This window comes from Pectinophora gossypiella, chromosome Z (genome assembly GCF_024362695.1).
Source record: "Pectinophora gossypiella chromosome Z, ilPecGoss1.1, whole genome shotgun sequence".
NCBI classification, from domain to species: Eukaryota; Metazoa; Arthropoda; class Insecta; order Lepidoptera; family Gelechiidae; genus Pectinophora; species Pectinophora gossypiella.
This window is the reverse complement of record NC_065433.1, coordinates 6860523-6886892: the sequence shown is the minus strand read 5'-3', so window position 1 is coordinate 6886892 and position 26370 is coordinate 6860523. Positions and strand designations below refer to the sequence as shown.

At 39.4% G+C, this 26370-nt stretch overlaps 2 protein-coding genes across 2 annotated transcripts; both read right to left on the bottom strand.

Annotated features, from left to right (window-relative positions):
- Nucleotides 1-969: 969 nt before the first annotated feature.
- On the bottom strand, nt 970-3424 carry LOC126380774 (protein SERAC1-like). Its single transcript, XM_050030374.1, has one exon. It carries the CDS (start codon nt 3319-3321, stop codon nt 1075-1077), a length of 2247 nt encoding a protein of 748 aa, XP_049886331.1. The 5' UTR covers nt 3322-3424; the 3' UTR covers nt 970-1074.
- A 1872-nt stretch (nt 3425-5296) lies between these two features.
- LOC126380791 (forkhead box protein F2-like) lies at nt 5297-24218 on the bottom strand. The gene is made up of 2 exons (XM_050030394.1): nt 23475-24218; nt 5297-7110 (listed from the first exon to the last, which is right to left on the bottom strand). The coding sequence occupies exons 1-2, from the start codon at nt 24187-24189 to the stop codon at nt 6857-6859; spliced, it is 969 nt and encodes a 322-aa protein (XP_049886351.1). The 5' UTR covers nt 24190-24218; the 3' UTR covers nt 5297-6856.
- Between the last annotated feature and the right edge of the window lie 2152 nt (nt 24219-26370).

Below are 26370 nucleotides of genomic sequence, written 5' to 3'. Positions count from 1 at the left end.
ACCTACCCACCCACACAATAAAACGTAATATTTTATTTCTACTATTCCTGCTGCATTCAATAAGCGATAAGAATAACAATAATCATTCGAGCACTACACTATTTGTATTGCTTATGTGTTATTCGGTGATATTACAAAAAATACCATATCGAGAAGTGTTTGCAGTTGATTGAGATAGTGTCGCCATCTTGGAATTCACATTGCAACAAAGTTCTTGTGTAGTTTAATAAACAACGATTTTAAAATAAAAAATAGTTTACGATAATATTGTATAATGCAGGTTAGGAACCCACTAATAATTATTTCGTTTAGATAAACCATTATCTAAGTGTAGGAATTTTGTTTTAGATCTTTTGCCTGTAGACGCTAGTAGCGACATCTATAAATCGTGTATGAAAAGTTTTTTTGTCATAGACATACCTAGCAAGATTCAAAAAATATTTGTTTAATATATTGAACTAAGAATAAACGAAATAACATCATTTAATAAATATAAGTTCTTGCAGAGAATACAGATTGTAAAAAACTCATACTTGGTCCTAGGTAAAAAATACTAGTTAATACCATCTGTTGGCATAATTTTAAACCACACTGTAGTACATAAGCACGAACGGTCGAACGCACAAACATCCGCACGCACGATAGTTCATAAGATCGAGTTACACGTAAAACTCACAAGATGGCACTTTAACGGACATAAACCAGCCATCTAACAGTTCAAATTAATTTATATAGATGTCGTGATCACTATTGATCAGCGGATACTTTGGCATGACAAATATAACTCACGGTATAATAGTGGTCGTGGCACCTAATGGGCTGAGCAGAAATAGCTTGCAACCATTTTTTATACGATGTCCTACATAGCTACGATAGGTATGGTGACCTTACCCATTTTATTATGCAATTTGTTTTACTTTTTACACTCTTTAAAACTGTGTAAAAATCAGGAAACAAATAAAACAGTCATTGAAGAAATACAAGTTTTAATAATATATATACTTACATAATTAAAAATAGTAATTATTATAAATGTTTAAATTGATTCAAATTGAACAATTTAAATTAATACTGTTAGAAATCGGTGAATGTATCCAAAAGCATCTTTTCATACCATCGAAGGGTTTCACTGTTGGTATTCTCATCTACTTTATCCAACCCTTTTGAAGCATTACTATTTGAAAACCACCACAACCAGTTTAATAACCACTGCACAAATGGATTTGTATACCTAAGTTCTATGTCTTTAGCAGTTACTCTCTTTAACACATCCAATATAGTTGTATATAAAATAGATTGCCGTGTAGCAGGCTTACAGATACATAAATGATCGAGAGGTAGTTCATAAAATACTCCCCTGCCCAAATCTGCTGAATTAGCCTCAACAAAATGAACAGGAACTTTAAATGCTGTTACTAAAGTGGGCATAGTTTCAGCAAAACTTATTGTTTCCCACCCATAAGCATCAGCATACTTCATAAATGCTTGATGTAGATCAAGCAAAACTGGAGAATTCTCTTGCAATTGTCTGACATCATTTGAAGGCCAAAGAATAGCAGCAGCAGGTCGAGGCATTGTGGCCAGGGCACTGCCTTTGTGGGGTGTGCTGTAGAATAGCACAGCTTTTGTATTGGCACACAGTTTTGACACAGTGGGGTCATCAGACATAGCAGCATCTGTGAGCATCTGCTTGACTATCAAACCACCCATTGAATGTGACAACCATACTACAGGGGTGTCCCGCACCCCCACCCCGGCATCCACCAGTGAAGGTGCCAGGTCTGCTGCTCTCACGGATATATCTGCTGTCTGCAGGGGACATCTTTCTAGCCATTCGGATAAAGTACTCCAATAGTTTACACCCAGAATTCTTAAATTGTCACAGTCCTTTGGTAACCAATCTTTAGGCCAACAATATGTGTAACTGAATCTGTCTTGGTTTTCTTTTGTTAAGGCTAAATACTTATCATGTGCCGTGTAAGGCATGTTTGCATGTTCCCTTTTAGCTTCTGTTGGAATATCATGCAATACTACTTCATAATCTGATAACAATGATTGCTCTTCTAACTGCTTTAACTCTTCAATAACTTCATTTAATTCTGGATCTAGATAAGGAACTTCTGCTGTATTTTCTGTGCGTGCATCACACGAATCAACACTAGATATTGTAACTTCTATAATACCTAATGGTTCAGCACACTTTTTATCCCTTTGCCTCCAGGTGACAAACACTCCTCCTCTAAGGCCATGTACCAGCAGTAAATCACAGGTATGAGAGTTTCTTGTTCTATACAAGGGATGCAATAGGTACAAGCCAGGCCTGTAACAGCACTCTCCTGATAAATTAGACAGACATACAGCTGCAGAGCTGGCGAGCCTCACATCCTTCGATCTTATCAACCTGGACAACTCTCTGATAAGACCATTTTGAAAAAAGTCTTGAAGTAAAGGGCAATGTATACTCAATACAGTTAGAATTCGAAGCAAAGCCAAATCTACTTCACAATCACCATTATTTCTTAAAAAACATTCACCCAGACATGGTATTAAGCCCATTTTAACTAATGTTTGTGTTGCTTCATCTTCTGAAAAATCATAACTATAATAGAGACTTAAATGATGATGTATTGCATCCAGACACAATAAACAGAGATCACGTTCACTGATGTTATCAGGTTTTGATGGAACACTGTCTTGCTCCATAGCTTGTTCTTGAACATTTGCGTAATATTTGGAAAGAAAGTTTCCGACACAACTATGAGGAATTTTACTTTGTACTGCAGCAAGCATTTCCATCAGCTTGAAGGAGAGGAGCTCAGGACGTAGTGCGGCGCGGCGCACGTGGATAGGAGGCGGCAGGAAGTAGCGCAGGTCAGCGCCGTTGGTGCGCGCCAGCAGTACCGCCGTTTTCTTGTCCATGGCCTGCGCCAGCTTCAAGCAGTCCCAGTGTTTGTTGTTCTTGAACGCCGCCAGCTGCTCGAGCGCTATGTTGCGCTGGTCCCGGTTCCCGTGCCGACATAACCAAAGAAGCCGCCATGCCAAAGAGTGCTTTAAACTTTTCCATATACGAAAAAGACCTATAGACCTCCTACTTTCTCGATCTTGCTCCAGTCTTAAATTAACGCCATAGGAAGGATCGTCGATATAGATGTACTCGGGGATGTGCTTTTTTTCTCTGTCTAGAACATTGGAGTTCACAACACTGCTTATTCTTCTGCGTGTGCCATGGATATGATAAGCAATAAACATTACAACGCTTCCGCAATACGAACCTACTTTCAAAACTTGAAGTATTGGTTTGAGTTTATCACGGAAGCTCATTCTTTATTTATCTTTCTTTATTTCTTTCATGAAGAAGCCGAAAGGGAACAAACAAAATTAACATTTTGACTAAATGACTACATAACTACGATTTGACATACAATTTTCTGAAAATAAACATGTCAAATTTGACATTGACTTGATTTTTTTTGTTTTGGTTTTCCCCGAAGGGCAAGGCAAAGGGAACTTTGCCCATACAGCCACGTCTTAAGTATTTTTTTTCTTGATGATGATTAATGAAATGATGAAAGGTGATGACGATGAATGATGAAACCTAAGCCCCCACCCTCGGAGCAGACTCCTACTTCAAACCCCAAACGAATTAACTCAAAAGTCCGCATAAACTTTTGAGTTATAAAGCGGCTTGTTGGCACAATGCGAAAATAGATAGCTAACTATCGCGAATGTTTTCCGACTATCTTAATGCTTATGCTACTTCGTGTTAATTATTTAGATTATTCAATGAAGAAAGCAACTGTCCCGTTCCCGCCAAGAAGTCGACATATTTTTTTGTGAGTAGAAACATTTTTGTTGCTTATAAAATAGTGTTTACAAACAAGCTTTTTTAATATAGTAAACGAAATGAAGGCTGTGGATAACCTAATTTATAATACAATTAAGCGCGGTCTCACTCGGAAGTATTTCAGTTTCCTGGGGCTTTTTCTTTGCGTCACGAGTCACGGCCCATACATTTCAATAGTATGTCTCACACGAAACTCGTGTTACCTACCAGTTGACCAGTCCTCGCTACGCGGCCTGCTATTATTAGAATACTGAAAACTAAAAATCTGCCAGTGATTTCATAAAAAAGTTGCGAGATTTTAAAAAAGCTAGTAATCGCATTTTTTCCAACCTTGTAAGTATTACCTACTGCTGCCTCAAAATTAAATTAATCTAGGATATAGAAAATCTTCTTTTGCGCCTACTATTGGGGCTCTATATTGTTGAAAATTCATAAATGGAACTAGTGTAGTCCCTCGAATCACTTGGCATTATGGACATATGTTTAAGTTGGCTTGCATTACTGAAAAAAAAATTACTAGAAACTCGCGTTTCCCCATGTGCGACTCACACGCACAGTGCGAGGGTGTTGTTTTTAGGGTTCTGTGTAATCAACAAGCAACCTTTTTATAACTTCATACCTATATAAGGTACTCGTACCGTATTAGGACCACCTTTATTAAATTAGTTATAAATTGAAACGTTTAAGATTTTTCTACTTAAAATCTTTAGAGTAATAAATATAATTTTATAAAGAATTTAACCATACCAAATATATGTACACATAATATTATTATGTTGTATCCATATCCTACCTACAGTTTTCTGACAATCCAGTGCTCCAGTGTCCGGGAACGTGATTCAACTATTGAAAAGGGAACGCCTTTTGATAGAGGAATGAGGCTCCTAAAAACAATGAACAAATATCAGTCTCAGGTAAGTTTCAGAGCACCGGAAATCAGTAATACATTCGTGTCTACGCAAAAATATTCTAGAATCTTTAGTGGCTTTCTACATATCCAGTTGGTACATAATTTATTATGTTAATGTTGATTTCCGGTGCTCTGAAATTAACGCAATCTCGCACCCGCCCTCTGCCTCAAATTTTTAATAGGGTAGTCAAATTACCAACTAGTGAAAAAAAAAAGTAAGAGTAAGTAAGTAAGTTACTTTTTACTGAACATCAAAACACGCAATTACTATGGAATTTAAATGAAAAAGCAACCTGTGACGTCACAGAAAAACGTAACAAAATTTGGCACTTAATATTACTTATTTCTATTTTAAAATTCAAAATTATTTTAAATAGAAAATAGAAAACGTTTTTTGTCACCTTTAGATCTGTATTTATTTAGTACTTTATCAGAATTTCATAATTTATCTTTGACCTAGGAAACTACCCAATTGACGAGTGCAGGTTGTGTATTGGTAGATAAAGGTATATAAGTGAAAAGAATAAATTAACGACAAAATGTTCCATATAGATAGCTATTTATTTTATAGAAACAACTTACTAATAGTAATACTTATACGATATGATTGGATAAGTACAGTAATATACTTAAATCTAAAGATACCTATTGGTACAGTATACCATTTGATTTGAACTTTTATCACGTGTATGGCATACGCATGCTTTTTAGATTTGGTATTAAAGGTAACTACTTAAAATCTAATTTTAATCTAGCAAATCTCTAAATACTTAGTATTAAGTCAATTCTTTGGATCCTAAAGTCACTCCCGTGGGGTTGGGAGTACTTTACAATGTACTTACAACGTTTTGCGATATTATGAACTATAACAAAAACCCGTCCTTCGTTTTTACCATGTTTTTACTTATAACCCATCTCGCTTGATTATATTTTCAATTTAAATATTCTAGAGTTGAGTAAGAGTACCTACTTCTAAAAATATTATCTGTCAAAATAAAATATTATTATACAGTATGCTTGTGACATTCGTAACGCATACTGAGGGGGATGATTCCAACCATGATTCTGAGTTAATATCAAGTGGAATTTTCCGTCGCTGATTTGTTGTTGATTTTTAACTCTTTTTTTTATTATATGGGTACTTTTTCGATGGGAAATTCAACTCGATATTAACTCAGAATAATAAGCTGAACCATCCGCCTCAGTTCGTTACGATGTCACTTACTCCCCGTACAAGTACGCACAGGTAGCCATATAAGTACAAATGGGTGTTGGTGACACCGTAACCAAAACCTTTTTGGGATGAAACAGACCATGATTCTGAGTTGATATCAAGTGGAATTTCCTGTCGGAAAATTAATGAATCTTTCAGTACATTTTTTATTATTTTCAGTTCCATACTTTTACGCCGGTAAACTCCACTTGATATCAACTTAGAATCATAGTCTGAATTATCTCTGGAAGTTTTCGTCACGATGTTACTAACACCCTGTATATAAACATTTTAAAATGCCAAAGAAAAGTTCTTTAGTCCTTCCAGGTCCCTTCCCCTAATTCCTCCTCCTGTTTATAGGTAGTAATCAGCACTACTACACTACCTCACCTAATCATTTTGAATTATGTAGGTATACTTACTTCTGGAAGTATTAATATGTATTAAACCATTAAATTATGTAGGTGTGGTCCTACCAACACTCCCTGTTCACTACACAATCAGAAAAAATGCGGCGATTTGTTTTTTATACTAATAAGTTCCTTTTAATTTCACTTGTGTTAGGTACCTACTTCAACATTGGAGATCGCATAGGTAGGTACAACTTCCTAGGTAGTTGCAAGAGGAATGCCTACTTCAGAAATATGTGACGCGTTTCAGTTACGCATAAGGAGGCCTTGACGTGATGCATTGTTTAAATTCGTGGGTAAATTCAAGAGCACTGTAATTTAAAACTTACGTGATTTAGTAACCTGAATTCTAACTATTGCATAACAATAGATGCTAGTTTACCTTTGCGGTTACACTGTTGATATTGATTTCAGGTGCTCTGAAATTCGCCCTAGCGATTGTAGAAATAGGTACATAATGCTATAACAATAGCTTACATCTAATACAGGTTGTTGTGGTAGTAGGTGGAAGTGGAGGGTGCCGAAGATGTTGCGGCGAGAGAGGCGGAGGCGGGGAGCGCCGGCAGGGGCGCGGGCGGCGGGGTGGCGAACGGCTTGCGGTCCGGAGGCAACGCCGGCAAAGGGGTACTCAACCCGTAGCCGCCCAGACCCGTGATGGCGGAGGTGCTCAGAGACCCGCCCGATAGCATCTGGCCGTGCACGCTGCGCATCCCCGCGAACATCGGCGCCGTACCTGCAATGACAAAATAAAATACGTAAATTGGGTGCTGGGTGGGCACAGCTTAGATCTCCGGATAGGGTGTGGACAAGCAATACTCCACCATGCTACTCTACTGCGGATTGATAGTATTCGAGCTCGTAACCAACCTAGTATTCGAACCGTCCGAATGTCTCCGACTTAGCTTAATTATTGGCATACCTACACCTACGTCAATAATCGGAATGGATGATTTTGCGTGTCACGGAGGAGCCAAAAATTAAATCTCATATACGGCGAAAAATCCCAGCCCAAGTGGTAGCCCAGTTGGCAAACGCTTGCCTCTCACTTTGAGGCCGCAGGTTCGAATGCAACACAGGCCTAAACCAATGATTGTCGAATTTGTTTTCGAATTAATTATTAAGTATCACGTGCTCAGCGGTGAAGGAAAACATCATGAGGAAACCCACATTCCCAACAAATGCATTTCGGAGGTATGTGACCTAACCTGTATTGGGCTGGTTTTCCCTTAGCGGGTTGGAAGGGCAGATAGGCAGTCGCTTCTGTAAAAAACTGGACCTGCCAAATCTTAAGGTTAGGCAAGCAAACCCTGTGAAAGACGGAGCCATGCCAAGGTGAAAATGATACGACGACCCATCCTGACTGACGGCTCTTAAAATTGCTAACATTTGTGGCTCAGCATAAATTCCGTCCCCGGAACGTCGATTCCAAATTAGCTTTAAACTTTAGAGTGAATAGATACTTGCTAAAGTTACGCGCGTACTGCTACAATTTACTTTCAAATATATCCGTCTTAAAATAGGGCAGATTACAGGGTAATCTGGTACACGCACCGTCTAATAGAAAACTGTAGACAAGCGGTATCCGATGAACGTAATGTACAGTAACGAGTGACGCTGCTGATACGCGCCACGACGGAAACGGTCCAGGGATTCAGCCAGCCTCCCCCCTCGCCCGCCGCCCTCCCGCCCCACCAGAACTCATGTTCCACATTAGATTTAAGCTATAATTGCACGTTGTAAGTTCCCATCTCCACGTCTGTTGCTCGTCCGTTGTCGGCCACATGCAAGGCTCGTACCTAATCGCTGTAAGCTAAACAAACCAGCGACCGCACCAAATTGGGCTTTTTTACCAATATAAAATCACGCTGGGAGCTTGTTTTCTTAGAATTTTATACACGTGTTGAGCGGATAAACTAGAACTAAGTAGGTATCTACAAGGATTTACTTTGTTACCGAGTTGGTAATTGTACGGTCACGAGTACTAATATTGTATAGGTACACTTTGAAACCATGTCACATTAACTTTTTTGACAAATTAAACCGTAAGTCTCATTAAATATCAAATATGATAGTGCGACAGGGTTCTAAAGTGGTTACATGATATTGCTATGACTGTACGTATAAAGCTCGCGATATTGAAATACAAAATAATGTGTCCAAATGATTTTGCTACATATTACAGGTGCAATTTATCTTCAACCAAAATAATTTTTGGGTGATCATCTATCTGTACCTACCGTTTGCACATTTTACATCATCGAAGTGGGTAGCACTTAACTATATTAATTTGAGAAAAGGAGATTCTGCGATGAAACCTCTCTTACAAACTAATATTAGCACCACTGAACAAACGATACTTTCATAGGTACCAAAATTATTATTAAACTATAGCCGTATATTTTGGTAATACGAATATAATAGTGCACTCAAGCGAGCTCTTTACAGCGGTTTCATAAGCCGTGCCGTTGTCATCGCCTCCTAAGCAGTGATGTGCCGTTCCCGAGAATGTGCCCGCTTTGAGAACACTCGGCAAAAAAAGGCGCAAACCTTATACATATAAAAAGAGCTTTATTGCGTAACCTTTAGGCAGATAAAACAAAAGTAAAAGATAGAACAATCTAATATTTTTTTTTTGTTTTGGTTTTCCCCGAAGGGTAAGGCAAAGGGAACTATGCCCATACAGCCATGTCTTACGTATTTTTTTTTCTTGATGATTAATGAAATGATGAAAGGTGATGATGATGAAACCTAAGCCCCCACCCTCGGAGTAGACTCCTACTCCGAACCCCAAACGAATTAACTCAAAAGTCCGCATAAACTTTCGAGTTATGAAGCGGCTTCCTAGCACGAAGCGAAAATAGGCAGATACAATTTGTTTATTGAATACTCCGATATAATAACACTCGCGAATGTCTTCCGACTAACTTAATGCGATCATTAACCACAAAACACCACTTCGTATTAATTATTTAGATTATTCAATGAAGAAAGCAACTGTCCCGTTCCCGTTTCCCGCCAAAAAGCCACAATCTAATAAAGAAAAGTAGCCAGAGTTGTCACTATTAAAGAGTTTCTACCACGGGAACATTCCCACTTTGGGAACATTCCCGGAAACGGCACATCACTGCTTCTAAGCCATACATCTTGTCGATGGTAACCGCTCTCGAGCGGCGCCCGCGCCGGCGCGGCGACGAGTGACATGCGCCGGCGCGCATCACACCACCACCACCTTCTCGATTACTTTCCACTATTTAACCACAGATTTATTATTACTTAAGTGCTATGAGAAACTAGTGATTCAACGCGCATGCGTTCAAAGCTATTTGGGAGTAACATTCTTACATTATTTAAAGAATTCGCTTAAGGGGGTAGACGATGAGTGAATTTCAGAGCATCGGAACTCCTCATTAAATTAAGTGAACAATAAAAATATTTGATAACGAGTACTATTGTTTGCTATATCAGGGGGGTTAAAAAGGCCACATCAAATCAATTCACTTAAACAAGTAATATTGCTATTTGATATTTCTTTGCATTGTGCACTTACTTTTACATACATACATACATACATACATAAACTCACGCCCGTAATCCCTAATGGGGTGGGCAGAGCCACAAGTTATCAAAGACAACTTGCAGCCACTGTTGATACGAAGTCCAAATATGGATACTTACTTTTATATGCGCAAATGTCAAATTGTAATATTGCTTTTTTAATTGACGTGCTACGATGTGGCCTTTTTAATCCCCAAGTGTTAGTGTTCAAACCGGGCGTCTTGGACGAAGAAACTTGGAAGTTCACACGAACGCGGCGACCATGATTTCTACCCTCATTAACGATGCTACGAAATGTCACTGTATTGTTATGCATCTGCCTAGATTCTTATTAAGTTTACTGTAATTGTTTGCATGTTTGGTAAATAAATAATTATTACTTATAAATTATTATAAATCAACAATGTAAGTATTGTGTTTTTGAGAATATCCAGTTAAAACTTACTCATCTTGTTAACCAACTGGTTATATTCCAATCGTCATTTTCAAAAGACAAAAGCCAGGTGTTAACCCTTGACACTAATGACATCGACTTGCACTGAAACTCACCCAGTTAATGTGCATTTTCAGGCCTATATTTAGATGAAATTCGCCAGCATGGTATGTGAATCCTGAATGCCTGGCAGTATATACAAACCTATTACGGAGATACCTTTAAAAACATTAATTATGTTATTCAACATAGATATATTTTCATACTTAAGCTAAGCATCTACAGGTGCAAATATTTGGAGCTGTTTAGGCATTAAGGATTCACGAGGACGCAATATCCGAGAAAAATAGAAGTGTGTGCATGTTATACTTTACGCACAGTGGGTGAACAATGAACTCACACAACTTCATTCCCCCAGGTACATTACAATAGTACAGAATAGTATAGAATTCGCGTTGCAGTGATTCTGAACTTCAGTACCTGATATAAACTGACGTCGACGTCAGACGTAGTACCGTCTCGTATTGCGCCTTCGATCCTCCCTAACCTAAATCAAGCAAAATTTTGTATTTATTATTAAGTATTACTTATTTATTATTGTAATACAACATAATAGATATAAGTACATTAAAAAAAAAACGTCGAATGTAATTGCAACTGGTTAAAACTGCAACAAACATTTTATAAGGAAATCTATGTTTTTATAATATCTGTGGTAAATGTAGAGTAACCTTTTTAACAAATCCATCTCACAAATAGAAAACTGAATGTGCGTTTTAATTTTTGACATAATCATCGGGAATATCTTTGCAACTGCATATTAAATTACCTCCTAAAAAAGGGTTGTGTAAACATGGGTCAAGGGGTTGCCATGTGAAAGGGTGATATTTTTTATCTGTGCCGAGGAAGCTGGAAGACGTGTTTTTTGTTTTAATTTTTGATGTTTACAGAAGGCGCGGGCAGCAAGCGGATTCTGCCGCGTTAGAGTTACCCCAATAACGCACGTCATGCGGACCGCACACGGAGTCTAATGCATCGATTTCAGTGTCAATTACCGGAACTATTTTTACAGGGTTCAGAGTGGTTCTGTACAGACAGATCGTTCTACTCACAGGTATACTGCAGTTAAAATATACTTAAATGTTGTTCAAAAAATGAATTGTGGCTGAGATTATATACAACTCATTGATTGGATTGGCGAATATTATTTTCGCAAATTACGCTTATCTATCTATTAGTGATGTCCTTACGAAACTTAACTAGGTAACTGGTTAATAAATATCCTAGTGAAAAATAGCGTAGTAATAAATATCCTAGAGGTTTTTGTGTTGTTTATCTTACTTACCTATGTTAAAGGCAAAAATTGAATTCAATTTCAACATAACATAAGCTCTAGACTATATCCCAGTTGGGGTAGTCAGGGGTATCCATCGCAAAATAAAGTAAGTACCTACCCGCACCTCACCGAGCTTTCTGTTAGACCAACGTGACAGGTGGTGAGCCGTATCGCCGTCTATAATGAAGAGCTTTTTTTTTCTTTTTTTTTTGACGTGACTTATTGTAGATCTGCCGCTGATGGCATTAACTACTTAGCCGGACAAATGGGGAGCTATGGCTAGAGTAATCGGGTCGTCGGGATCGCATATTACGTCCTTCGGACGCCGATACTTTTCAGTACCGTGTCCTGAGCGGGATGTATTCGGAAGCCGCAACTACCAGGGGATTTGGGTGGTGCGGAGCAGAATCGAAAAAACGTTTTGAAGCTAATAATGGTAGAGCCAACTGTGTTAATGAAACTGAAAAAACTTATTGGTGCAAATCGGCGCTCCCCGATTGAGAAGCAAGCCGGTGTATCACAGAACCATAGTAATACGGGGGTAAATATAGGAAAAGAAAATACTAATACCACGTAATTAAAAAAAAAACAGTAGGTACTCTAAGCAAGAAAGATGGAGTAGAATAATGAGTGATGTGATGACAGACGCAATTATACCACACATCAAACGAAAAATCAAACTCGAGCATTAATGTACAGTGGTACAGACGTACATACCTACCTACTGCCAGTTTTAACAGTCCAGCTCATCATTCAGCATAAATATCCCTGCAACGTCACGAGGCACACAATATACTGAAGATAAACGAAAATTTGGAAAACTGGATGGTTAAAAAGGCCACATCGAAACAATCCATCTAAAAATCAATATTGTAATTTGAAATTTGCGCATATAAAAGTAAGTGCGCAATGCAAACAAATGTCAAATAGCAATATTGCTTTCTTAGATGAATTGCTTTGATATGGTCTTTTTAAATCCCCTGTTGCTTCATTGTTTAATAATAATCCAATTTTATTCTATCTACTCAAACAACTTACACGTATGAATGCTGTGGGTGTTTAAATGAAAACGTTCATTTGTAGATTGAGCAATGTGAACTACCCGGGTTTGCCTGCCTGCAAGACTGGGTAAGATACGCGCTGTACCTTCCAGAATTAAAAATTTCAAACAAACGTCAGTTACGCTAAATCAAAAATGCTCATAAACGGAGCACCTATAGCCCAAGAATAAACAGAGCATCAAGGTTGTCGTTCTTAAAAATCATTCTCGATTTTTTTTTTATTAAGCTAACACCCGTTAGAGTTCCGCCGGCAACGATATTCTTGAAATACCTATTGCATTTATAAAGATCAAACGGTTGGAACAAACGGGCGTTCATGTAAACAGATCATACCTAGAGCGCGTGCCCGGGGCCATGCCGCGCCGCCGCCGCCGCGCCCGCCTGCGCCTGCGCCGCCCCCGCGGCTGCGCAACGTAACGCATGCCATTATCTGGATGTAAACTCTAATACATCACACCATCGCACTTACTTGAGCTTTATATTTTCTGTTTTTCATCTCGAAGATGAAGGGCGTTTTAACCTATGAACATGACTATTATTTTGATCTGCCGAGTTGTGATATTGAAAATTAGATAGAACAACGGGTAGGTAGGTCTTGTGTCTGAAATTCATTCTCAAAACAAAAAAATCTTTTAAATTACTGACACCAAAATGCGCAATGACAGAAAATATAACAACAATAAGGACGGAAAATATTTGACGGTGTGGACATTGATGTGACCATATCGACCGACTCGATATCGCAACGAATGAGGTTTTGTAGCGATTTACCTATTGTTAAACGAGAAGTGGTTTCCTAATGCATAATTTTCGCGGAAAAACTTATCTGTCAAACTTCTGTCTTATTGGCCGTGTGAAGCAAATAATATTTAACCAGCAGTGTTACGTATAATCTGTTATTTGATATCTCCCAGTCCGCTAACCTGGGCCTACCATGAAGATGCTATCTGAAAATCGTGCAGCGCCCGATGGAAATCTACTACCTCAGTACTTTTAAGTAGTTGTATTAATTTATATAATCATCACCCTAGCATTATCCCGTTGTCTTTACAGAAGCGACCGCCTGTCTGACCTTCCATCCCGCGAGGGGAAAACCAGCCAAATACAGGTTACCTAAGTCACATACCTCCGAAAATGATTTTCTTGGGAATGCATACTAATACTTATATTAATTTGAATAGTATTTACTAAATCATTGCTACCTTCTTAGAAAAGTAGGTAATCAAACCGACTAGCTGTTTATTATTGTTATTAAAATGTTATTTTATTTTACATAACGCAACATACCACCAAACTTGTATCCCCGAAGACCCCTGCCTACACTACCCAGGCACAGGTGTATAGCATCCACTCCTCGCCTGCTATGTCAAAGCCCCATGTAATAAGGAGCAAGCCTATTGCCATTAACCGCGCACAAATCTTGGAAACCATGTAAGTAATATCAACTATCTATGATTCAAAAAATAATCCAAACTCATAAAATCGAATTCAGTGGTTCAGAGCCCTAGCTGGGATTTGACCCCGTGACATTACGATAGACGTCTCGCCTACTCCTCCAGGACTAAGCACTTGGGGGTTAAAATGGCCACATCGAAGCAATTCATCTAAAATAGGTATTGCTATTTGACATTGTTTGCATTGCTCACTTACTTTTATATGCGCAAATGTCAAATTGCAATATTGCTTTCTTAGATGAATTGGTTCGATGTGGCCATTTTAACCCCCCTTGTCACGGATTTTTACGTAATGTTACAGTAAGTATGGATAAATAGTCACAGATTAGCATTAAACTACATAATGAATTTCATGTGATTACAGTCAATTTAGTATAGTAAGAATCAATTACTTACACTCTAACATTTTCAAAGAGAAAATGACGAAGTTTTATTACTAATCTATTCACAGTTATAAAATTATTTATTATCTTGGTAGTTTATAGAAATATTCTAAGAAAGTTTATAATATCAATAATTATCTATATATTATGGAACCCCATATCAAATTATTACAAATATGAAAGACAGATAGAGATTACTGGGGTAATGACCATTTGATCACTTTTTACAAATTGACAAAACGTGTCTATGCAACCTTACCCTAAAATCGCACACATGCGATAGGCGATCTCGCCGTAAGGAGGTCTCATAGTTGGATAGCCATGTACTTAGATTGCTGAACAAATGTTTCTGTGTATCGCTAACGACATATAACCCGTATGAATTAAATATAACCCGTAAGAGTTATACATTAGCATTAGAAATGGAATAACAATAAGAATAACAACATTTATACCTTGGCTAGATTCTCTGGCGGTGCTTAAGGATCTGTAGAGTTGGGCACATGCCCAACTGTGCCTACACAGGCACTGCAAGAGTTCAAGATGTGGATCTTGGAGCGCATAGCAGACGGGGCCCTGGCACATGTTACCACAACTTTTACGACCGTCGTAAGGGAGTGTTCGAGCTTCTCAGAACCGTGGCTGCGCATATGGGCGGCAATAAATTGTCGATTACCCGGCTCTGGTCGAGGCATTTATTTCCCGCTTATGTACTCATTCGTTTTGGCTCCCGACGTTTGCCAGAAATAATCCAACTCATTCGCACGCGAAACTGCAGCGATGTAACGGCCCCGTTTTACGATAAAACACTGTTATATGCATGTTGAAAAATCTTCAGCTTAGTTTTTAGATAATATGCGAGAATGATAGACGAGTAGGTAGCAAATCAAAATTCTTCCAAATCGTACACGACACGGAACAGAGAAGGTCGATTTTTGTTTTTATTAATTCAAAGTGAGCTACAAGCGCCAAATGGTTTACACAGGTGATAATGGGATGCAAACTAGTACAATGCTGTTTATTCGTTTGCAATTCGGATTCATAACCACAAAAAAAGAACTAGCCGGTGTTTATTAGTTTGGAAATAAATCAAGGATGAATCATCGGGTTTACTCCACGCGGCTAGGAGTCACATACCTAATGTACATGAGCCAATTCAAGTAATCAGAAGTCAAGACTAGATTTTTGATACGAAATCCTAAAATGGATAATAATTATAATGAACCGTATTGTATGATGTAAGGACACGCTTATTTCTTACTGAAGAATTTGCTCTCTTAAAATATTTATCCTATATATGCTACCAGTTCAGGGTACTCTTAATACAGGGTGTTAGTTACACCTTATTTATTCGTAGGTGTAGGGAGCGTTGGTAATTTCAATAAAACCCCACACAAACAATTGAATGAACTGTATTACTTAGGATATTAATTTAATTACAAGATCCAAACATTGAGACGCGTTGGCTTGCTCGCGCTAGAGATGTGACTGACCATAAATGGTAGACTATTAGGTATGTCCCATACAGTAGGTTACATACACCGTAACCAATACTGAGAGGGATGATTCAGCTCATAATTCTGAATTAATATCAAGTGGAATTTCTCCCGACGGAAAATTCCACTTGATATTAACTCAAAGTCATGGTCTGAATCACCCTCAAAGTTTTCGTTACGATGTCTCTAGCATGCTGTAAGGCATCTTAAGTTTGATTCCTTCCATTTCCAATTCTACTCACTCGGATTCGCCTCTAAAATCTTTGTTCTATCTAAGTACTTACATGTCTTTTTTATTAAACAAAACGTCTATTTCAGTACAATTTGTCATTATTAATATTATATTTTAATATACTTAGATAACATTTTACAATAGCTTCAATGCGCGAATTACATCTGACTAAGTGCAGAAACACCCTCCGTGGTCTAGTGGTTAGAGCGTTAGGCTCATGATCTGGAGGTCCGGGTTCGATTCCCGATGGGGACATTGTCGAAATCACTTTGTGAGACTGTCCTTTGTTTGGTAAGGACTTTTCAGGCTTGAATCACCTGATTGTCCGAAAAAGTAAGATGATTCCGTGCTTCGGAGGGCACGTTAAGCCGTTGGTCCCGGCTATTAGCCGTAAAAACACCTCCACCAACCCGCAGTGGAGCAGCGTGGTGGAGTATGCTCCATGCCCCCTCAAGGTCAAAAACCGATCTCATTAATCCTGTTGTTATAAAGCCACCAAAGACCCCCTGACATGACTCGTTTGACTACATTATAATTACATGTAACTAAGTATATAATTTAAATGGTATAAAACAGTTTGTATAAATGTTAAAATGGATCGTGTCCAAGTCCAGTAGCTATATCGCACGCGGTACGGTCACGAGTATTAATATGAATACACTTTGGTACCATGTCACATTAACTTTTTTGACAAATTGAACTGTAAGTCTCACTAAATGTCAAATATGTTAGTGCGGCAGAGTCCTAAAGTGGGTACATTATATTTGCTCACGACGGTACGGCATATATAATGAACCTACGCCACAACCAGGGCACTGCATACAAAAACCTCATCTTTTCATGCCACCCTACCACGTAAATTACTCCTAAACAGTTTACGGCCATGTAGACTAAAGTAAAACCCAGAGGGGGTGAGGTAAATCTAAGCGCGGCGCCTGATACGAATTGGTCCGGGCGGCGGCGGCGAGTTACTGTTCTAATAAGCGGTATTATTCTTTATTACTTGCCTAGCCTACGCTATTGGCTCTCGCAAATACTACCAGTAAATAGACCGACGACGTCGGCGACGTTCGGTTGACCGAGAGTTAAAAACTCTCAGCATGTCATTGGAGCCAGCTACAGAGGCTGCAAAGGATCGCGGTGAGTTGGTACATCCCAACAGGGGATAAAAGGATTAGAACAAGAAAAGAAGAAATAAACCTTTCCTATTGCTTCAATTGTCCAGATTACAGATACTGTGTGACATGTGGTTCTGCCTACCCCGATCCGGATTACCGGCGTGTGTTGTTTTGTTATATCATGCTAGTGTACTTGAGGGTGTCGACAGCTGAGGCAAAGCAGGGTACACTTTTCACCACCTCAGTCAAGTGGTTCGTCGAGAGTCAGGGGCCTACCAATATTACGTGATAAGTACCTCACTGCACGGAAGCTACGCATAGTTCAGATAATTTCAACACAGACCTGTTTTTGTACCTTCGCAAATATAAACATATGCCCCGTTAGGTGATAACAACTCTCATACTGGTTCTTAAAAAATAAAAGTTTAAAAACTAAAACCCGACTACGGAAATATCAAGCTTGTTTCCAATTGCAACATAAAAATACCTTTTAAAAAAAAGGTTGTAAAAACAATTAATTCTTTACTTTTTAAATAATTTTATATTCATCGATCTATCTCTTATTGTCGGACGTATTTGTAACCTTTGTAATTACTTAAAGTGAATTAATGCGAAGTGGCAAAACATCCAGCGTTTTTTACTACAGACTACCGAGTGGTGAAAGTAATTAAACCACACTCGCTTTAGCAAAGCTCTAAAAAGTATGAAACACGAAAATAGCTAAGTAAGTATATTATAAAGCCGCCTATTGGACTCATTCTATTTCTCTTTTGTTTTTTATTTTGTTTTTCCTGTTTGTGCAATAAAGTATTTGTTATGTTATACACTTCTCATCAAAAAAATCGAAACACTTCCGTTTTCATTGTTTCTGTCCGAATTTAACACAAAAAAGAATTCATACGATGAAAAAAAATACATAAATGTATAGCTGGCAGTTTGGCCATTACAGTAATAAGCGAAAATTCTAAATTCAAAATTAGAATTTCATTTGTTTATCTTATAAACGAAATGAATCACTGTTTTGAGACAAATGTGTGTTTAGGGTTGGAGTACATTTAGCGTTTAAAAACTAAAAATTGGCGCCTATCCTTAAACTTTTTGTTTTTTTATTTCAATACTGTGACTTTGGGACGTCTGAAAAAAGGTTTTTTTTCTAAAACGTATGGATACTTCGCCCACAGAAGCCGCCCAAGTTGTGGCATTGCTGGATTCTGGCCTTAGTCAGCGTGTTGTGGCTGCAAGACTGCATCTAAGCCTGTCATCTGTTCATAGAGTCTATAAACGTTATCGGGAGACTGGTTTGTTCACGCGCCGTTCAGGATCTGGCAGGAATCGGGTCACTTCTGAGCGAGATGATCGATTTATTGTAACAACTTCTTTAAGAAATCGACGCCTTAACGCTTTTCAACTGCAGCAGCGGCTTCGTGTTGTACGAAGGGTGGCTGTAAGTGACTCTACAATTAGAAGAAGGTTGAAGGATCGTGGACTGGTACCGCATAAGCCAGCAAATGGGCCGAAATTAACTGCAGACCATCGAAGAGCGCGCCTTAACTTTGCACGTGAGCACCTAAATTGGTCATACCTACAGTGGAGCAAAGTTCTCTTTTCTGATGAGTGTAAAATTATGCTGTATGGTAACGACGGAAGGAACAAGGTCTACAGAAGAGACGGAGAACGCTATGCACAATGCTGCATTGAAGAAAAGGTCAGCTATGGTGGCGGTTCGTGGACGGTTTGGGGAGGAATCAGCGCCGACGGTAAGACAGAGCTTGCTTTCGTGTCTGGGCCACGTCTGCCTGCACTAAACTGTCATCGGTACGTCGAAGAGTGTCTCGAGCCTCATGTGATGCCCTATGCACATTTTATTGGCAACGGCTTCATATTCATGCACGACAATGCTAGGGCTCACACCGCGGGCGTCGTACGAGATTATCTTAACGAAGTCGATATCTCTATTATGGAATGGCCAGCAAGAAGCCCGGACATGAATCCCATTGAACATCTGTGGGATGAATTAAAGAGACGAATTCGAGCAAGAGATCCTGCCCCAGAAACACTTAGCCAGCTGCAAGATGCAATCCAAGAGGAATGGGACAATATACCACAGCATGTGATCGTGACTCTCATCCGATCGATGAAGAACCGTATGGAAGCAGTAATTAGAGCTCGGGGAGGGAATACAAGTTATTAAATAAACGTTTTTTAGCTTTTTTTTTCATTTACGTGTGTTGTTTTATCCATTTCCTTTATACTCCATACGGAATAAAAATGACTCATTTAACAAAATACGAAACCTATGAAAAATTCATTTAAATTTAGAACATTAACATTAAGATTTGATAAGCTCATATTACTCACTATTAAACGACATTTAACATTTATTCCTAAATGTACACATTTTTCTGATAATCCTGACAAAACGTAAACTTGCAAGGTGTTTCGATTTTTTTGATGAGAAGTGTATTTCTCTGAAATTCTTCCGAATAGCGTGATGTTTAGGAGATAGCTGTGGTCGTATGCCGTAGTAACAAGGTCTTTGAAGCAAGCTCTTAGGGCAACGTCGTCGACACCAGGGTCGTTGGTCTGCAAGGGACAGATAGACATACGACCACGGCTATCTTCTAAACATCACCATTCGGAAGAATTTCAGAGAAATATACGTACATACTTTCTTGTTTTATACTTTTTAGAATGTTTTTTTTTCTGTATTCGGGTATAATTTTTATTTAAGTATTTACTTATTTTATGCTGTGTAGGTATAAAAATGTAGGAACAACAGAAAAATAAAAAAAAATACCTCCCTGAATATAGGTATATTTTTTATTTTAGGTAAGTCAGTACGTACTTAACTTTAACAAAACAGATAATATGCTAATGCGAAAAAGTAATGACTTCAACGTGACTACTATATTTTTTATTCCTAGATCTTCCAGTACCAAATTTATTATAAATAAATGGTTTCAAAAAAAGTAAGTTTACCACCTAGTAAGTACATGCAAAATTACACTAAAACCTTTATTTTTTTATAGGTAAGACTTACATGTTACAAATTATATGGTCAACAAAAAAGGTACTCGCGTTGATGTCTTTTATATGCTAGGTACAAAGTCGATTAGCATTTTTAGCACATCTTTCATTAATTTTTATATTTAGTTTTTTAGGGTTCCGAACCTCAAAAGGAAAAACGGAACTCTTTAGGATCACTTTGTTGTCCGTCGGTCTGTATGTCAGCAGGAGCCATTTCTCGGGAACGCGTGAAAATATCAAGTTGAAATTACATTATAATTAATAACATGATATGTCTGCGGATCCTTGAAGATGTAAAAAAAACATTTCGTAGGGGAATCAAAACCTGTGGGGTACTTCCCATAGACCTAGAAATCATGAAAACTTTCTAAATGAAATGAAACTCTAAATTCATGGATTAACTGGACTGTTCTGTCCTTTGACTATGTGAGGCTTGAATCACCTTTTTTCTGATTGATTTCGTGTATCGCGGAAGGCACGTTAGCCCGCTGGTCCCAGTAACACTATACTACTTACGTAGTCGTTACATGAGGCTTTAAACGAACCCTGACACCAGAGTTGCTGAGCTATTGATAAATCCACCTTAAAACCCACAAGATAGACTTGCAAGGAGATAATAATAAATACAAAACTATACGTGGAACATACTCCACCACTATGTTTTCATAGCGGATGACGTCACTAATCTATATAATATTTTAAAGTTAACTAAGTTCATCTATGCCAATACAAAAACGTTGAAAAGTTTGAATATACACTCGTATATTCAAAAAAATATAAAGGAAGAGCTTATCGATCTGTCTGATGCAAGAAAAAACATTTTAGTAACAAGTAAAAACCAAACTGTCCCGAGGAAAACAGAAGGAAAAAATTACCAGGTGAGAGCCCTCACCGTTTATCATTTGACCGATCAAATTAGCGAATGACTTCCGTGTCAAATCTTAAAAGCGTAGAAATGTGTCTTTTATTTTGTAATTATTAAATAATATATTCCCCCTCCGGTTGATTGAGGGGAGGCCTGTGCCCAGCATGCAGTCGAACGTATATCTTCCTAAGACCGAATGTTCTTTATAAATCCAAACCCCATTGTTTAACTATTGTGTCTGGAAATCTCGGTCTTAAGAGGATATAGGCTGTTTATATGTATTTATGTATGAAATAATATTTTAAAATAACAATATTATTATTAAGTAATTATTATTTTTTTATTTGTATTCTTAGCAATAATGTAAAGTCAGGCTGGGTCAGATAGACCCGTGATAGCACAGTTGGAAGGACACGTGCCTCTCACTTTGAAGTTGCAAGTTCTAATTTGTTTCGAAATTCATAATGATTGGATCATAAATTACTATCACGTGCTCATAGGTGAAAGAAAACTTCGTGAGGAAACCCCGTACCCGAGAAATGCGTTTCGGAGGTACCTATGTGACCTGGTTAGGTCACATACATAACATAACAGGTTTGTTATGAGCTAGCTTTCCCTTCACGTGTTGGAAGGTTAGTCAGGTAGTGGCTTCAGTAAAAAGCCGGGCCTGTGAAACTTTTAGGCTAGGTTAGCGGAGGTGAAGGCTGGGTCAGGTTGTATCACGAATCATCCCTGCCTACACCATGCCGTCGCTTACCTACAATGGCGCTCGAACGCTACCTTAGTAAAAAACTAAAGAAAAATAGGTTTAACAGGCAAGCAGACACCACTCATACTCGTTATCTTAACAGATTGGACAGTGTCAAGGGTCGTAACATCACTAAGTACCGGTCACGAGCATTAATTAATATGTATACACTTTGGTACCACGTCACATTAACTTTTTTGACAAATTGAACTGTAAGTCTCACTAAATGTCAAAATATGTTAGTGCGGCAGATTCCTAATGTGGGGACATTATATTGCTCATGACTGTACATAGTATAAAACAAAGTCGCTTTTTCTGTCCCTATACGAGTATCCCTATGTACCTACGCTTAAATCTTTAAAACTATGCAACGATTTTTGATGCGGTTTTTTTAAATAAATAGAGTAATTCAAGAGGAAGGTTTATATGTATAATAACATTCATTAAATAGTGGAGAAATACTGTTATATTTGAGGTTTTTAATGTGATGTTGCAAATAATTTCATTTTTTTCTCAGCATTGCACCCGAGCGAAGCCGGGACGGGTCGCTAGTAACATATAAGATCTCTAATTGACCTAGTAGAGACATAATCCATCGCAAGATGAACTTAGTACCCATGCCCATGCTTCAACGAGCTTTCTTAGAACAACGTGATAAATATGTGGTGAGCCGTGTCGCCGTTTATAATGGTCGAGCCAACTGTGTTAGCGAAAACTGCACCATTAGTGCAAGTCCGATATCGGGGTTTGAACGCGCGGGTGCGCCCAGGTTGAGAAGCAAGCAGGAGATACACAGGACCAGAAAGACAGTGACCGAGACAGTCACCAGACCACAGCTCCAAAAGTTACCGGGATGCAACTTGGTTTCTATTTCAAGCACAAAAAAATACTACTTGAAATATGAATCCTAAGATAACCCGTTTGGTGAGGTGAGATTTACCAACTTATCCGTGAGGATAGGCTGGGCTGTCTATGCGGATAGATAGTGCATCACCCATTATATTAAAAGACTAAATCTCCTAGTCAGCAGTTACAACGTTCTCGGGTGATAAGCAGTTTGTAGAAACCATAGACACCGCACTCTACTCCTTCAATGTAGCCAGAGACTATTGTTTACGTTCAACATGTTTACTATTTCATTATTTACTAAACATTACAAGTGTTATAAACCTATACAGAACAGCCGCAAAATGTGTTAGGTACGTAAAAAGTAAGTAGATGCCTGTAACTTAGCAACAAGATAAAACAAGGAAAACGCATCACGGTATATTCTATACAGGGTTCTCAGAGAGACAGTGTGTAGGGCACTGGATCTTTTGACGTCTATAATTTATGTAAAGGCTGCCTAATTTGTGAAATAGAAAGAAGTAAGTAATACAAATAACTCACCGTGATCGTTGGCGACGGCGTACTGGTAGTTGGGTATGAGGTCGGGCAGGTCGTGGTGCGGCGGCGAGGCAGCAGCCAGCGGCCGGTAGCCGGGGTCCACAGGCCCATATGGCGAGCCCCACTCGCGCTCCCCGCCGTATGTGCAGTACTCGCCACCGAACGAGAGCTGCTGGCCCGGCGCGCCACCATGCGGGTACGCGCACGCGCCGTACTCCACGGCGGCGCCGCCCGCGCCTGCGCCGCCGCTGCTCGCCAGCTCGTAGCCCGACGGCTGCGGCGTCGGCAGCGCCGGCACCCCGCTGCCGCACAGGTAGCCCCCGCTCCCGAACTGAGGCTTCAACGCCTGACATTTACGCCGGAACCCGCGCGGCCGACGTCGGAATGAACCCTCCTCGAACATGTACTCGGAGGACGGGTCGATAGTCCAGTAATGCCCCTTGCCCGGCCGCCCCAAACTCTTCGGCAGTTTGACGAAACATTCGTTTAGGCTCAGATTATGTCGAACCGAGTTCTTCCAGCCCTGGTACGAACTACGGAAGAACGGGAACTGTTGTTGAAGGAAGGCATAGATCTCACTGAGCGTGAGCCTTTTGGTGGGTGAGTGTCGGATAGCCATAACTATGAGTGCGATGTAGGAAAACGGTGGTTTCTCCTGGCGGCGCGTGACGGGCGGCCGGCGCGCCGCCTCCTCAGGGGTCTGCTCTTCGGTCTTCATGCGTGTGGAGCGCGTGCGTGCCGAGGCGCGTGCAGTCGGACAGTGCGTGCGCGCGCGCCGCCCACCGGCCACGACCCCGCGCCCCACTCACCCCCGCATGCGGCGCGCCGCCCAGCCGCGCGCCCGACGACGCCCCACGTCACTCCTACGTACCACCGCCTCTGCTCTACCATCTAGTTATTGTTACACCGGCAATTGAAAAAAAATATTAGCTACATTATTAAAATTCTGTTAATTTGCAGGAAACATTATCCTAAATTGCAACTGAGCGGATCTCCCGTCGGAGTGCCGTAAGTTCTTAAGTTTACTTATCAGCAAATGTCATGAATATGCGTACATAAGTGGCATTGCTATAAGATGTGGTGGTCACCTGAGCAAGTCCCGCCGCGGGTCGTTGCACCGACCGCCGACTGGCATCATAATCCACAAACTGCCGGCGGATACCCGCTTAGACAATAATATTTACCCGTCGCGCAAGGACGCCTGTCGAACGGCCGCTCTTGACCTAGCACAATTAAACCAAACATTTTACTAGATCTATAAAACAGTTATACAACGTAACACCAAATATTTACCATAAAGCGTAAACCAAAAGTTTTGCATTAAACTTGCCGGATTTATTTACTAACGTTCGTATAAACTGATGTAATATCGCTGGAAAGTACGCCTTGTTGCAGTGTAGCAGAGTTTAGTATTAAACAACGCTGTAATATAGACTTATGCTGAAACGCGCTGAAAAGAAGTCGTAGCGAACAAACTTAACAAAGTGAGCTTTATTCTCTATGCGTAAAACATAGAGCCGTGCTTATACTGTCGCAGTTGGGAATGCAACAAAAAATGCTATGTCCAGCAGTGGACTGCAGTGGGCTGATTATGATAATAACATTCTTAATTTCCGCAATAGGTACCTAAGTACGTACCTATACCTACTTGACAACTTCCTCGACTGACGAGATGAGAATGATCTAACGTAAAATGAGAACTTATATATTTTTTACATTTTTACAACTAATCTCTGAACTCATGCATGATACATAATTAAGTAAAACGATAACAAATCGAACAGTGCTGCAGACAGAGTCGCGGCGGATGCGCCCGCGCCGCGCCGGGTAGCTGATCGTTGCTGTAAACAATCCGCGCCCCTCTAGTAAACTACGTTATCGTAGATAATTAGCACCACTTTAAATATTACCCACACTTTAAGCATAATTCTATAGGTACCCTACCCGCCTAACCCAGGTCATAGGTAAGTAGGTACTTTACATGTCAATAAAATGGGAGATATTTTTTTTATTTAATAATATATTTCGCGCCCTATTTATTTTAAGTCACTTAAACGTAAACATAGTTGCCGAGGACTGGGTGAACCTACCTATAGGTATACCTACTTACTATACACCTCTATCTGCCCCTTTGGGTTTACAGGCGTGATGTTATGTTATGTTGTTATGCAGGTAATACTTCATATACCAATTACCCACGGAAATAAGAAAATACAGTTCCTGTAAGTTCCTGCAATCGTCTGAAACTAAACTGAACCAATCATCATTCTTCCAAAACTACAGGTAAGTAAAGCAGGTAAAGACCTGATACATGTTTTAACTTCCAGACACTGTCTTTCTCTTTCCATCACGCTCAGTCGATATGTAGCGGAATTGAGAGGGAAACTAATTTCGTCATGAAAAGGAAGACTAGGCTCCGCCCACAAGATGGCGCAGCGGCGGGAGGATGCGCAGGCGCGGATCATTGCCTGATCTTGAACCCTCCATTCATCACATTTTACGAGCTAGTAATGTTTGCTTTGAAGTCTTTATGGTTTCGCCTTAATTTTTGGAATGCAATTAGACTTTTACTGGTTAATGCGGAAACATTTTGCAGCAATCAAAACATAATTCCGTTTCGAAACCGAACAAAAATCAAACATCTACTTGTATTCTGTTATTTCATACGCCGTTACATTGAGCTTATTACAACTATGTGATAAGAGATCTACTAATGATATTAGCAATAACAAGTCACTTAATGTACACCGTGTCATAACTTAGTCGCAGGTATAATGAGTCAGCGGGTGCCGGCACTTTGTTACACCCTACACCACGCCGATAAGCGACATCCTCTACTTTAGAACGACCTCGGCTCCGAGAAGCAATGAAATCACTCAGCATTATGATATACCTATCT

Excerpts from the sequence above, each read along its gene's own strand:
- LOC126380774 (XM_050030374.1), bottom strand. The coding sequence starts at position 3,321 with ATGAGCTTCCGTGATAAACTCAAACCAATACTTCAAGTTTTGAAAGTA.
- LOC126380791 (XM_050030394.1), bottom strand. The coding sequence starts at position 24,189 with ATGAAGACCGAAGAGCAGACCCCTGAGGAGGCGGCGCGCCGGCCGCCC. Across the intron at positions 7,111-23,474 it reads CGCCGTCGCCAACGATCACG|GTACGGCGCCGATGTTCGCG; the intron begins GTGAGTTATTTG and ends TTGTCATTGCAG.